Source organism: Mesocricetus auratus, unplaced genomic scaffold, assembly GCF_017639785.1.
Source record: "Mesocricetus auratus isolate SY011 unplaced genomic scaffold, BCM_Maur_2.0 Super-Scaffold_100007, whole genome shotgun sequence".
Taxonomy (NCBI): Eukaryota; Metazoa; Chordata; class Mammalia; order Rodentia; family Cricetidae; genus Mesocricetus; species Mesocricetus auratus.
This window is the reverse complement of record NW_024429191.1, coordinates 92,372,439-92,385,215: the sequence shown is the minus strand read 5'-3', so window position 1 is coordinate 92,385,215 and position 12,777 is coordinate 92,372,439. Positions and strand designations below refer to the sequence as shown.

General features: G+C 51.9%; 1 protein-coding gene across 1 annotated transcript; it reads right to left on the bottom strand.

Annotated features, from left to right (window-relative positions):
- Positions 1 to 653: 653 nt before the first annotated feature.
- On the bottom strand, positions 654 to 12,713 carry Kctd2 (potassium channel tetramerization domain containing 2). The gene is made up of 6 exons (XM_040750045.1): positions 12,236 to 12,713; positions 10,561 to 10,669; positions 7,521 to 7,612; positions 4,364 to 4,459; positions 2,702 to 2,827; positions 654 to 1,664 (listed from the first exon to the last, which is right to left on the bottom strand). The coding sequence occupies exons 1-6, from the start codon at positions 12,572 to 12,574 to the stop codon at positions 1,635 to 1,637; spliced, it is 792 nt and encodes a 263-aa protein (XP_040605979.1). The 5' UTR covers positions 12,575 to 12,713; the 3' UTR covers positions 654 to 1,634.
- Positions 12,714 to 12,777: the final 64 nt, after the last annotated feature.

The following is a 12,777-nucleotide window of genomic DNA, read 5'->3' as shown; positions in this document are numbered from 1 at the left end:
GTTTCTCTGTATTGTTTTGGAGGCTGTCGGTTCAGCCTGGCCTCGAACTCACAGAGATCCGCCTGCCTCTGCCTCCCGAGTGCTGGGATTAAAGGCGTGCACCACCACTGCCCAGCCTTCTCTATTTTCTTGAAAGAAGCAACAGGATGGATATCTGGGACCCTCCAGAAGGTGGACCACTTTTCCTGAAGGCAGGTCATCTAACATGGTGTGGCTGTCAAGGTGACACAGCCAGCTGGGTAGAGGGGCCCCCACTAGTTGACATGCAGGGGCCTTGAGCAGATTCACCCCTCCGCTACACTGCAGACACAGAGAAGGAAGAGACTGCGGGAGAGCAGAGAGGCCAGCTGGGCAGTCAGCCCCACGATGAGACAGCTGGTACAGAAGGCTGCCTTTCTAGAAGTCACTCCCCTCGAGCCCGTGGTAAGCAGCTGTGCTACAGGATGCAGAGATTCCACTGCATAAGCACTGAATTCTTGTCTGCCAACATCGAATGCTCAGGACTAAGTGGGGGGCGAGAGGTGGAGACGCAAGGAGTGCCACACACACACTCACACACACACACACACACACACACACACACACACACACACACACAGCCGGGGATGATGCTTCAGGGCTGCTTTGCCACAGTTAGAAACCAAGGACACAAGTACAACCTATCAGTCAGTGCATGTTCAAGACACAATCACAAAAACACTACCAGCACTTTTAGCTATGACAACAGGACACATTTGGCAGCTTCCACAGAAACAGCCTTCCTCACCCCAAGCCATTACAGAGGGTCCACAAAGTCCATTCTCTTTGGTCCAGTTCAAGAAGCTGGGGGAGGAAGACGGGGCCAACCAGGTAAGAAATGCAGAGGCAGTTACAGCAACTGCTTAGTACCGTCGTCTGTCCAGCCCTGTTTAGGGTACACAACCTCTAGCCCCTGCACGAGGCTGGGCCACCTGGGGCCCCACCGTGGGACAGACACTGGGTGAAGCCACTCATGGGAACAGGGCGGTGCTCAGAACCGGGAGCGGCAGCCACCACACTCCCAGCACGGCACAGGACACCTCATCCTCCTGCCTTCGAGGCTCTGTTCATAGGATTGTGGGTCCTCTGGCAGCTCTAGTCTGTACCCCAAACCTCGATTCAATGCACTGAGGCTGGAGTCCTCTACACCCAGCCAACTTCAAAAAATGCTTCAGTCAGGGAAGAATGGTCACGGAGCTGCCAATGTCCATCACGGCACACGCAGGCTGAGACCAGGGCACAGCTCAGGGCCAGCCTCCTTCCTCTACTCTAGCTTCCTTGGCGTCTAGACGGCTTTCAAGGAGCTAGACCCTCCTCCTTCTCCCCTAGCTCCCCACAAGGCTCCAGCCAGGGACCCATTCCAGATGCTGCTGTGAAGGTCTGTCATAACACTGGCTAGAAAACAAAAGCAGGGTTCTGGAAAGGGGCCGTAGGGCCGGAGGCACACTATCTTCGGTCGAGGCGGGCGGGGCTCCTCTGATTTGAGCGGACACCACTTCTCTGGGACCAGGCAGCTTCGCAGTAGCTCAGTTACTGTACAGGTGCAGGATTTCCCGTCACAGCTGCTCGCCCATCGCTCTCTTGCCTTCAGGGTTCTGGAACCTCAAATTCTCTGTTTACATCCGAGAGCCTCTCTCCTGAAGAATCTAAAAGTGAGGATGGCAGAGACAGTCAGCTGAGCATCTGCTGAGGGGAGGAAAGACCGAGAGGTTGGGGTGGGGCTCAGGTAAAGCGTGTGCTCAACCTGGACAAGGCTGGGTCTCCGGCACCAGCATGTGGTGCAGGGATTGAAACACATACAACTGGTGACAGTGAAGTAAGCTAGACATCGTAATGATTTAAAGATTAAAAATCTCCCAGCGGCAGCGGCTTCCTCTGGTCCTGTGGACAGCTGTTGTCAGCCCATGTAGCAAGGCAGGCTTGGAGCCTCCACCTCACCGGGTGCCTGAGTGCAGAGAGCTCTCTTGCCAAATACAGGCCAGGTTGTTGTGGAGCAGAAGGTTGTGTGCTGTGGGATCAAAGTTTTCTAAGTTAAAGATCCCAGTTCTCGGTCACTACAGTCAGGCTCTCCGGAAGCGTGAGTGTGTTTGTGGGGCAGCGGGGGAAGAGGAGGGAATAACCGGCTGTCAAGGAGCAGGGCAGACACTGCCTGACTGAGCCGGGCAACACTGAGAAGCACCAAGGTACAAAACCCCCAGCTTCTTCAACACCGTGACTGACAGGAGGCAAAGCCACCCTCGTCCAGGCACAGTTCCCATCACAGTGCAAACCCCAGCTTCTTCAACACCGTGACTGACAGGAGGCAAAGCCACCCTTGGCCAGGCACAGTTCCCATCACTGATTTATGAATTCTGACTGTTGGCTTTTATGTGTGTGCGTGTCTGTGGGTGTGCGTGTTTGTGTGACAGCCAGAGGTCCAAGCGGGCGTCTTCCTCTATCACTCTGTACCTTATGGTTTTCTTTTTGGAGACAAGGTCTCTCACTGAAGCTGGAGCTCACCAATTTGGCTATGTTTGCCGTCTCCTACAAATCCTGATTTAAATCCAGCAGCCGAGAGAGGAGGAGAGAAAACTCATAGTGGGAAAAGGAACGGAAGGAAGCCAGGGGCAGCTTGGGCAAAGCTGGACAGAGCCGGACACAAAGGAGGCGGAGGGCAGTCTGGGGAGGGGAAGCCATGTCTTACCTTGGCCTTTTCGCTCGGCTCTATGACGATGCCATTGGTAGAGTTATTTAGTTCTCTGGAGACAACACAGAGGAACTCTGCCTGGTCTTCATTTCCATAGTTATAGGAGGAGCCAATGCTGATGAGCTGGGAAGAGAGCAGGATGCTGACTGCTCACCCACACAAGCAAGGGCTTAGCACACCTTCATCCCAGCACTGGGATGCAGAGCTGAGCACACCTCTCTGCATCCGAGGCTAGTCTCATCTATACAGTTTCAGGGAAGCCAGCGAGTTTAGTGAAACCCTGTCTCAAAAAAAGCAATCAAGGCCGGTCGTTGGTGGCGCACGCCTTTAATCCTAGCACTCGGGAGGCAGAGGCAGGCGGATCTCTGTGAGTTCGAGACCAGCCTGGACTACCAACCGAGTTCCAGGACAGCCTCCAAAGCCTCCCTTCAGCCCCGTCTGCTCCCGCTGGCTCTTTCTCTAGACCAGAGACCAGAACTCAGAAAGACCTGAGGTACCAAGTGGACCACTCTGCAGCCACTAGAAGCTACATGCCATGGTACTTTAGCCCTTTTGGAGAAACAGACTCAGCTGTAGCTCTAAACTGGAAGTTGGGAATCTGCATGAAGAGCAGCTTGGCAGCGCTGGTGCAGTGTCATAAGCACAGGGCTGAGGTTGCGGCATCCCGCTCAGGACGGCGCCCCCACGTCCAACTCCTCATCCACACCTGGAGACAGCGAGAGCACACTTCATCCTCCTTCAGGGCTACGTGCGGCTCACTGGCAGGACACCCCTAGGCTGTGCGGCCACGGGTTCAAGTGCAAGACTGGGTTAACACAAGCACCCCTTAAAATTATCTGTCACACAGACACAGACACACACACAGACAGACACAGACACCACTTAAAATAATCTCTGCTTAAGATGATGCATCAAGTTAAAGCTGTGACAATAAGCCCGTGGCGGCATCCGGCCACCCACAGCTGACTGGGAACTAGGGACTGGTTCTGCAGTGAAGACAGGCATCTCTGCCTCTAGCTATAACCTAACAGTGTCCAGACAAGCTGTAGCTTTTGCTCTGTAAGTGAGCTTCTGGTGACAGTTCAGCTGGCCTCTGCAACTCCACATAAACAGTCACCTCCAAGCAAAATCTCAGCTTCCTGGTGAGCTGAGGCAACAGAAAATGAACAAGGCTGCCATCTAGTGGAAGAAAATGGTAAAATCCAGCTCCTCAGGAGCTTTGTTTTCATAGCCTCAATTCTAAGCACAAAGCCAAAAGACATGAAGGGGAATGCTGCGAAATGACTGTGTCTGGTCCCCTCCTGGCATACCCGAGACCAATACTTCCAGAATGCAAGTTCCTGCTGAAGCCAGCTTGATGATGTCATTTTGAAAGGAATGTTCCAGGTAAAGAAAAACAAAGGGAGGGTTTGGGTCTATAAGCTCTATGACCCTGGGCACTGTCAAGTTTAAACTCTGGATGTGAAACCAAGAAATGTGCCCCTCCTCCCAACCCTTCATGACCCGACCCCACGAGCCGCTGAGCAAGTAACCCCACCAAGAGGCTCTTTCCTAATTTTGAATGGGTGGCACCTGCTCACCCGCTCCCAGGGTCACAGACTGGCTGGATGTGGCTCCCTGGAAGGAGGCGCTGGGGTCGCTGCTCTTTGAGAAATGTACCTGTTCGAATTTCCAGCCGTCAGACATGGTGGAGACCATCTGAGTGAGCTCCTCCTCTTGACACTGCAGGACCCTGTACACGTGCTTCACGGGGCCCTGCAACAACAGGCAGGCTAGGGTGGCAGCACGGGGACACCATGCTGACCCCACCATGCTGGCCCCGCCAGGACCCCGCCACCCAGGGCTGCCACGGACCACCCACCATCTCTCTCTCCAAACAGCACTGTGGGATCAATGAAAACTCACCAGTCGTAAGAACAGAAAGCAAGACCCAAGGACAAGAATCAATTCGTTCAATAACCCTGAACTCCTGAGGGACAGTTCATGTGAGCGGCTGTGAGCGGCTATGCTGACACACTCAGAGCAACCTCTCTCCAGTCGGTGGTTTACATGTGATTTGCATACTAAAATGCACATCATATTTTGGTGCTCTAGACTGGATATAAATGATTATGGAAATGACCTTTTTCAAATTAAAAAGATTTATGTGTATGTATATGTATGTCATGTGTTTCTGGGTACCCATGAAAGCTAAAGGAAGATGGGGGATCCCTTGGAGCTGGAGTTACAGGTGGTCGTGAGCCATCTAACACAGGAACCGGGAACTGAGCTCCAGTCCTTGGCCAGCCTGGCATGTGCTCTTCACCATTTAACCATCTGTCCAGCCTCACCACTTTTTCTTTTGGAGAAAGGGTTTCACTGTGTAGTCCTAGCTGTCCTGGGATTCATTATGTATAGCAGACTGGCCTTGAACTCAGATCCATTTTTCTCTGCCTCCCAAGTGCTGGGATACTGGCATGCACCACCACACCTAGCATGTTTGTCCAAGATGTCCTGGAATGCACTATTATCCCAACCTGGTCCTGGAATGCACTATTTATCCCAACTTGGTCTCAAACTCCTGGTTTTGCCCGTGCCTCAGTTTCCCATATGCTGGAATTATGGCATATAACCTGGCAATGGGCACTGCATATTAATCTATTATCACATCAAGAAGAAAACACATATTGTACAAATACTCATTAGTTTCCCTTTTTGCTGATGCTACCAAGAAGCCCTCAATGTTTAACAGTACATTCTTGTTATAGAGGTGTGGGATAATAGAAAGGACACATTTATTTTCTTGTCTGCATTCCTGGCAGAGCTTCCCAACCCCTTAGGGTTTCCTGAGTGGCTGTGGTGTGCGTGGAGCACACTGGTAATCCTCACTTAGAAGGCTCAAGCAGGAGGACTGAGCGCCCAGCTGGGACCGCACGAAGAGGCTGTCTGTCTGATACCGAGAAACAAAAAGTGTCTCTTGGGGCCGGGGGTGTGGCTCAGCAGCAGAGTCACTGTCTAGTATTTGTGAGGTCCTGGGCTCCATGCCAGACACCTGAAAAGACAACACAGTAAGCCTGGTGGCGCTAGCGCACGCCTTTAATCCCAGCACTCGGGAGGCAGAGACAGGCGGATCTCTGTGAGTTCGAGACCAGCGTGGTCTATAGAGCGAGTTCCAGGACAGCTTCCAAAGCCACAGAGAAACCCTGTCTCGAAAAACCAAAAGCCAAACAACCAAACAACAACAACAACAAAAAGAGAAAGAAAAAAAAGAAAAAGGTATCAGCCACTAAAAGAGACAAGAGACCATGCAAAAGGGGTTTAGAGGCCCCACATCTTAGGCTCTGCCTGAATGCCTGCCACGCACAACTGACAGCACACATATTCAAGGAGGCGCATCTGGAATCTACAGCCAAGTGTATCTCAGATGCATGAGGACACAGGAAGACGGAGCCTTTGAATATCAACCCATCTCTCAGAGTTCACTACATAAAAAGGGCAGATGAAAGACCAGTGAACATCAAAAGGTCTTGACATTCCTGGAACAGAAGAGCTACCAACTGGGTGTGAGTCCTCAAGCCTTCAGAATCTAGGGAACTAATTAAGTTCATTGCTGCCATCAAATAGAGATCTCAGGACGCTCTCAAGGAATCCAAAGGCAAAGGATACAGAACTCTCAGTTTCCATGATTATGGATGGTTCAATTACACAATTCAGGGTACCATCAAAATTTCTACTAAGCAATCAAGTTTATTTTAGAATGTAGGAAACTGGGGATAAAGCTAGACTTCTAAAACATCTAAGCTATTTATTAAATATCTACAAAGCAAAAGATGCCAGGGAAATGTAAGATGGCAGAGACTAGAGAGCAGAGTCCTGTTTCATGTCTACGAGGTATAAATCTACCTGTGAACAACAGGAAGCCTCCTAAGCATGGGCCAGAATAATAACAAGTCTACCTCTGCAAATGCCTGGAGAAAAAGGCTCAGCAGCGCTGACTGCCTTTCCTTTAGTAGTGACAGCCAACGCCATGACAGATGAAGGAAAAAAAGAGCCGCCATGGGGATCAGGCGGTGTAAGAAGCAACCGTGCCATCAGACAGGTGGCCACAGAGGAGGACAACCTGCCTGGTACTGCAAATCTGGAGATGCCATTTCTTAGACACAAGAGCAGGGAGTCTATTCTCCCTGCTAGACCACAAGGGCTTTCTCAGGTTACATAGTCGCCAGGCCTTCACAAACTACAACAGGTGCTCACCCACGTTACGGATGACACATGGAACAGACTAAGTCTGCCCTGTCATCTGCCCTCTCCTAACAGGAGGTATTTCTTACCCCATCTTCTGACTTAATATGAAATCCAGATACTGTAATAAGGGAGAGGCTGGGCTTCAGCTTCTCCGTGCACTGTCACACTTTTTAAAAGTGGCTTGCAGAGACTGATGTGAGGCGATCACAGCTCAAAGACGGTACAGAGTAGGAGCAAGTGAGACTGTTGGCTTTCACACTGAGGGAGGCGGAGGCTCCATCAGCAAAAACAGGCTTTGCTGGGCCCAGGAATCCCAGCACTAGGGAAGCTGAGGAGGAGAGCGCACAAGACCAGGCTGGGCTACAACCTGGAGAGCAGGTGGTGGCTCTAGAGTGGGCGGGCTCTTCCCACTACCACATGGTGAACAGTAAGGCTCTCTACATCCTAAGGGGTGGGGCTGGTTTGTTTGCTCTGCTATTCCCCTTAACTTCCCTTCTCTAAGTCAGTCTGGCCCTCCAGTTCTGAGGAGAAGGGCACCCTCCTCACATCACACAGAGACCACTGGAGAGGCTGCCTTCAGCAGACACCTTACTTGTGATGTTCTGTTCTCATTGTCCCGTATCCTTTCCTTAACCAGCCGCACGAGAGATGCGATATTGTAAAACTCTGCTTCTTCCAGCACACCTAGAACAAGGACCAGACCCGAGTCAGAGATGTGTGCGATCACCAGAAAACAGCAAGACAAGACCTGCAGATAACTCCATCTCCGTGGCAGTGTGTAATGAACATTCTTCCCCGCAGCCTGGTGCCAGAGCGTCAACCCCAAATAACACACAGAGACTCTATTACTTACAATGCTGTCGGCCAATGTCCAGGGCTTCTCATGGACTAGTTCTGTCTAAAGTAGTAACACAAAACTTACTTCCTGACACCAGATATTGAGGTAGATTAGCCTAGACAGGATAGAGATGTCACATGATATTTATTTAGGGAGAAGTCACTTACATGAGAAGCCAAGCACCCAAGGTCAGTGCTCGCTGCTCTCTGAGACCTGATGACCCCAAGGGAGAGCGCATCTCTTTCCCCTCAGCTCTTATTCCTGTGCCTTCTGCATACCTGTGACCACAGTGGCGCACGCCTTTAGCCCCGGTACTTGGGAGACAGAGGCAGATGGATCTCTGTGAGTTCAAGGCCAGCCAGGGCTACACAGAGAAACCCTGTCTAGAAAAACAAAAAACAAAAAAAACCCAACCAACCAATCAAAAAAAACCAAAACCAAACCTACCAAATAAAAAAGTCCCAAAATAGAGGGGTTTCTATGTGCATTGGTGTTTTGCTTGCATGTATGTGAAGGTGTCAGATCTCCTGGAACTGAAGTTACAGACACTTGTGAGCTGCCATGTGGGTGCTGGGAACTGAACCCAAGTCCTCTGAAAGAGCAGCCGGTGCTCCTGACCACGGAGTCGTCTCTGCAGCTCCAATACAGGGTTTCTTTGGTGTCATCTTATCCCTCCCGCTTCCTCCTGGCACCCACTCATTAGCCATCCAAAGTCAACCAGTTCCTGGAACCTGCCGGTGGACAACTCCTGACCCTGCAGCATTTACCTGTTTTCCTAAAAATGGTTCCTGTTTTCCTAAAAATGGCTGGTGGGTAGGTACACATACATAAACTTAAGAATTTAATAGGGTAATCATTACCTGAACACCATTAAAAGGCCATCAGGGCTGGGCAGTGGTAAAATGCTTGTTTAGCAAGGTTTGGTCCCCAGCTGACAAAAAAGGTGTGTGTGTGTGTGGGGGGGCAGACAATCACCGACTCCTCTCATGGTAAACAAAATCAAAGATCTTACAACAATTCTGGGACATATGACCCCGCACTAGGAAAAAATGTTCTAATGAACATTATCACAACAATTGACAAACTGGAAAGATGCAGATACACGATCAATATTTCCTGAGCTGTAAAACAGGATTATACCGGGTTCCTGTTTTTAGAGTAACACAGAGAATTACTAGGGTGAAATCAGCATCTACCCTCAAACAGTTCAGAGAAACTCGCAGGAGAATGAGGGAGATGAGGGAGGAGGAACAAAGTTCAGTGATACAAGAAAACATAGCAAAAAATGTTCAAGACTGGTTAATCTTGGTAAAGCAAACTTTATATTTTTCATGCCTTTTTCTCCAACTCCAAAATTATTTCAAAATAAAGTGTTTTTGTTTGTTTGTTTTCAAAACAAGGTTTCTCTGTATAATGGCCCTGGCTGTCCTGGAACTCACTTTGTAGACTAGGCTGGCCTTGAACTCAGAGATGCACCTACTTCTGCCTCCTGAACGCTGGGATTACAGGAGTGTGCCACCATTGTCCAGCTGAAATAAAGTGTTTTTAAAATTGCTTTTTAACATTTATTTACTTTTGTCAGGTGTGGTGGTGCACTCTTTAATCCCAGCAGAGGCAGATGGATCTAAGTTCCAGGTCAGCCAGGACTACATACTGAAACTCCATCTTATTTGTAAGCATGAGTGGGAGGGGCGTGAGCATGGAGGTCGTTTCCTTCCACCATGTTGGGACCAGGACTGAACGCGGTTGTCAGGCTTGGCCATAAGATCTGTGAGCTGCTGGCCACGTCACTGGCTCAACATGAAGTGGTTTTTATTAAAGACATGAAGAGACTGTAAGGCACCAGTTGTTAGGATATCCAGCCCATAGAATTTGCTACATGTTTCCTATTACTCAAGTAGGAATCTGAAATGATTCCCCCCTTCCCCTTTTTGGGTTTTCAAGACAGGGTTTCTCTGGTAGCTTTGGAGGCTGTCCTGGAACTCAGAGAGATCCTCATGCCTCTGCCTCCTGAGTGCTGGGATTAGAGGTGTGCACCACCACCGCCCTGCTTGAATTTTGTTTCTTACAAGGTCATTTATAGATTCCCTTCAGGGAGAGGGATGACGATGAGCAAGAATGCACATCCCTCTCCTGGCCGCACTCATTAATGAAGCGGCTTGCTATTTACTGCAAGCTTTCCTTGCTATTACAAGCTTTCCTAGCCAGAGGTTTGGGTCCTGGATTTAGGAAAGGACACCGGTGCCTCCAGAGAGACCAGGCAGGCCTTTCCCATGAAGGACTAGGCCCACTTACAATCCAAATGCCCTACAAAGCAGTGACAAGGCAGCCAGGGACTCGGCTGCCAGTGAGCTGCAGAGTGAATTGGGTCAGCTGCCCGACTTCACAGGGAAGCATGAGACCAAAGTCTTAAAGAAAGGAGGTCAGGCCTTTATTAATATTATTTTTAAAGTCCAAAGGAAAATGGGAAAATAAAAATAACCGAACGCCAGACATGTGGTGCTTCAGGCTACAAGCACTCACTGCCTCGAATAAAATCAGTGCTGCGGGCTTAGAAGCCTACAGCAATCTGCAGGCAGAGACACTCGGCTTCCCACTATGGCAGCTGAACAGAGCCCAGTGCAGCCTCCTCCAAGGCTCTCCGGGCAAGCCCTGGGAACTGCAGGCTTCCTGCCCACTTCTCCCATCACGAGTTACACTCGCACACCTCCAGTGAGGACCCCACACGAGAGCAAGCCTGGGGAGCAGCTCTATTGGACTGCAGGCTAGAAACCGCCCGGTTAGGAGCCCTTACCTTCCTCTGCCAGCTCCTTGGTAATGATGAGCTTCCCATGTCGGAGGTAGTTTAGGATAGGACCAAAGTAGGTGGGGTCTCTGTCAATCAGATAGGCTCCAGTCTCGTCCTGTCAACCAAGCACAACCGAGCACTGTGAACCACAGGAATATTTCCTAAATAGCATTTCCCCTAATCTGTCAGCGAGCGCAGGCAACACATTGATTCCATCAGCTAAAAAACAATGTCAGGTGCGGTGGTACATCCTTTAATCCCTGTTTTTTTTTCTTTTAATTGAGGCCTGTTACGCTACACAGTTTGCTTATTTTAGACTATTGGCCACAAGGCTGGCTTTAACATAATTCCAGGTCAGATGTCCTAGACGCACAGTCATCCCCATTGCTAGGCCTTAATTTACTGGGTTCTTCTGTAAGGTATCAGTTACAGGGGATGAAGGGAACGCCACCGCTGTGTTGAGCACTTTGGTTCTTGGCTGACCCTGGACTACACTCCTCATTCTAAGAAAGCCTCGGCTCTGTTGGCAACTCTCCTGAGCCCAAGGCCAACATCGGTGGGAGTCGGCACTGCCAGCTGTAACTTCACACATCTCAGCTCTATGCCCAGAGGAAGCGTGGTACTGCCGGGACTTGGCTCTGGGCGGCTTTAATCCTACTCATCTTCACAGCAAAAGAAACAAACTGGCTTCTGTGGCCATAAGGAAGACTTAGGGTATATAAAAATAGCTCCCCATAAACAGGAGTTCTAGAATCTCTTCAGACAGGATGGCTTAGGTTCCCATCAATTTGGTACCAGAGGAGAACAGATGAAATTGGTTAAGTGTTTATGCCAGTCTAACTCTGTTAACCACAGGCGTGCTTTATGGAGGGCGGTGTACAGCCAATGCATCTGAGAATCAAAGATAAACCCGCAAAAGTTACAGTTAAACTGGAAATGAATGGCATGTCTTGCCACGCTTCAACCCTTTGGTTAGCGGTCCTCCGCCCTGTCTAAGAGTATTCCTCAATCTGCACATTTGCGGAGTCCTAACTGGTCAGCCTAGATTTGCATAGGCAAGTGCAATCATCTTTCCAAGGAACCCATTTCCTTCCAAAAATGTACCGAAACCGCGATTGTTCTGGGACCAGGATTTTAGGAGAGCTGTGTAACACCGCCAAGAGTACCTCCTGCAGACTTCAGCGGTGGACGCGATCTATCGTTAAACCTCAAGTTTACTATCACTTTGCAGAGGGATCGAACAGGGAGTCCTGGGAAAAGTGACAACGATGTGGTCGTCCACCCTGACCCAGTTCTGAATGCATCTGGCACCAGCAGCGGGGGCTGTATAGCAGCCAGGGGGGGAAAAACAACAACTTATGCAGATCTGACAAGGTAGGCTCCTCGGGAGGGGCAGAGAACGCGAGAGGAGTGCGCAGGGGGCTCCCGTGGGCGCAGGTGGACGCGGCGCCTGGAAGGAGCAGCCGAGAAAAGGGCGGGGTGCGGAGGGAAGCCGGGGGGGAGGGAATGGGGAGGGGAGATCCTTCCAGGGCGGCAGGTGCTAACCCGGGGGGTCGCGAAAGCGGACCGAAGCCCGGGTGTGCAGGGCCTGCTGGAGGGGGGCGCGTCCTCCCAGAGATCGGGACCCTAGCCTAGGACGGGGGTCCCACCGCCCGGGGGCGCGCCCGAGGGCGGGGCGCACCTTGTCCGAGTCCAGCTCCGGGTCCTCCTGGCAGCACAGGCGGCAGAGGAAGGACTTGGGCTCCCGGCCGAGGGTCTGCCTGGTGGTCACGAAGTAGGTGCCGCCCACGTTGAGCCGGACCCAGCGGGCCGCCCCGCCGCCCCCCGCCCGCTCCGGAGGTCCGGGCCCCGGCTCCAACGGCTGCGCGACGGCGGCGGGCTGGCGGCCGTGCCCGCGGGGCGTGGGGCCGGCCGGCCGGGGGCTGGGGGGCCCGCGGCCCGAGCTGCCCCCGTCGCCCACCGCACTCCCGCCACCCCCTCCCAGCCCCGCCATCGCCGGGTCCAGCTGCAGCTCCGCCATCTTGGGCCGCCGCTGCCCGTCCGCCTGCCCGCCTGCCCGCCCGCCCGCCACCGGGCCGGCCCATTCCTCGGCAGGGAGAGCCGGGCCGGCCCATCGGCGGGGGTGGGGCAGGGGGAGAGGGACGGGAGCGCCCCCGACCAACCGAGACCCCGACTGCGCAGGCGCCGCGCCCGCCCGCCCGCCTTCGGAGGCGGGACTTCCTC

What these genes read in the sequence shown, in the direction of transcription:
- Kctd2 (XM_040750045.1), bottom strand. Translation starts at nt 12,574, where the DNA reads ATGGCGGAGCTGCAGCTGGACCCGGCGATGGCGGGGCTGGGAGGGGGT. An exon ending in CAAGGAGCTGGCAGAGGAAG is followed by an intron (nt 7,613 to 10,560) that starts GTAAGGGCTCCT and finishes TCCTTGTTCTAG; the next exon opens with GTGTGCTGGAAGAAGCAGAG. An exon ending in AGCCGAGCGAAAAGGCCAAG is followed by an intron (nt 1,665 to 2,701) that starts GTAAGACATGGC and finishes CCTCACTTTTAG; the next exon opens with ATTCTTCAGGAGAGAGGCTC.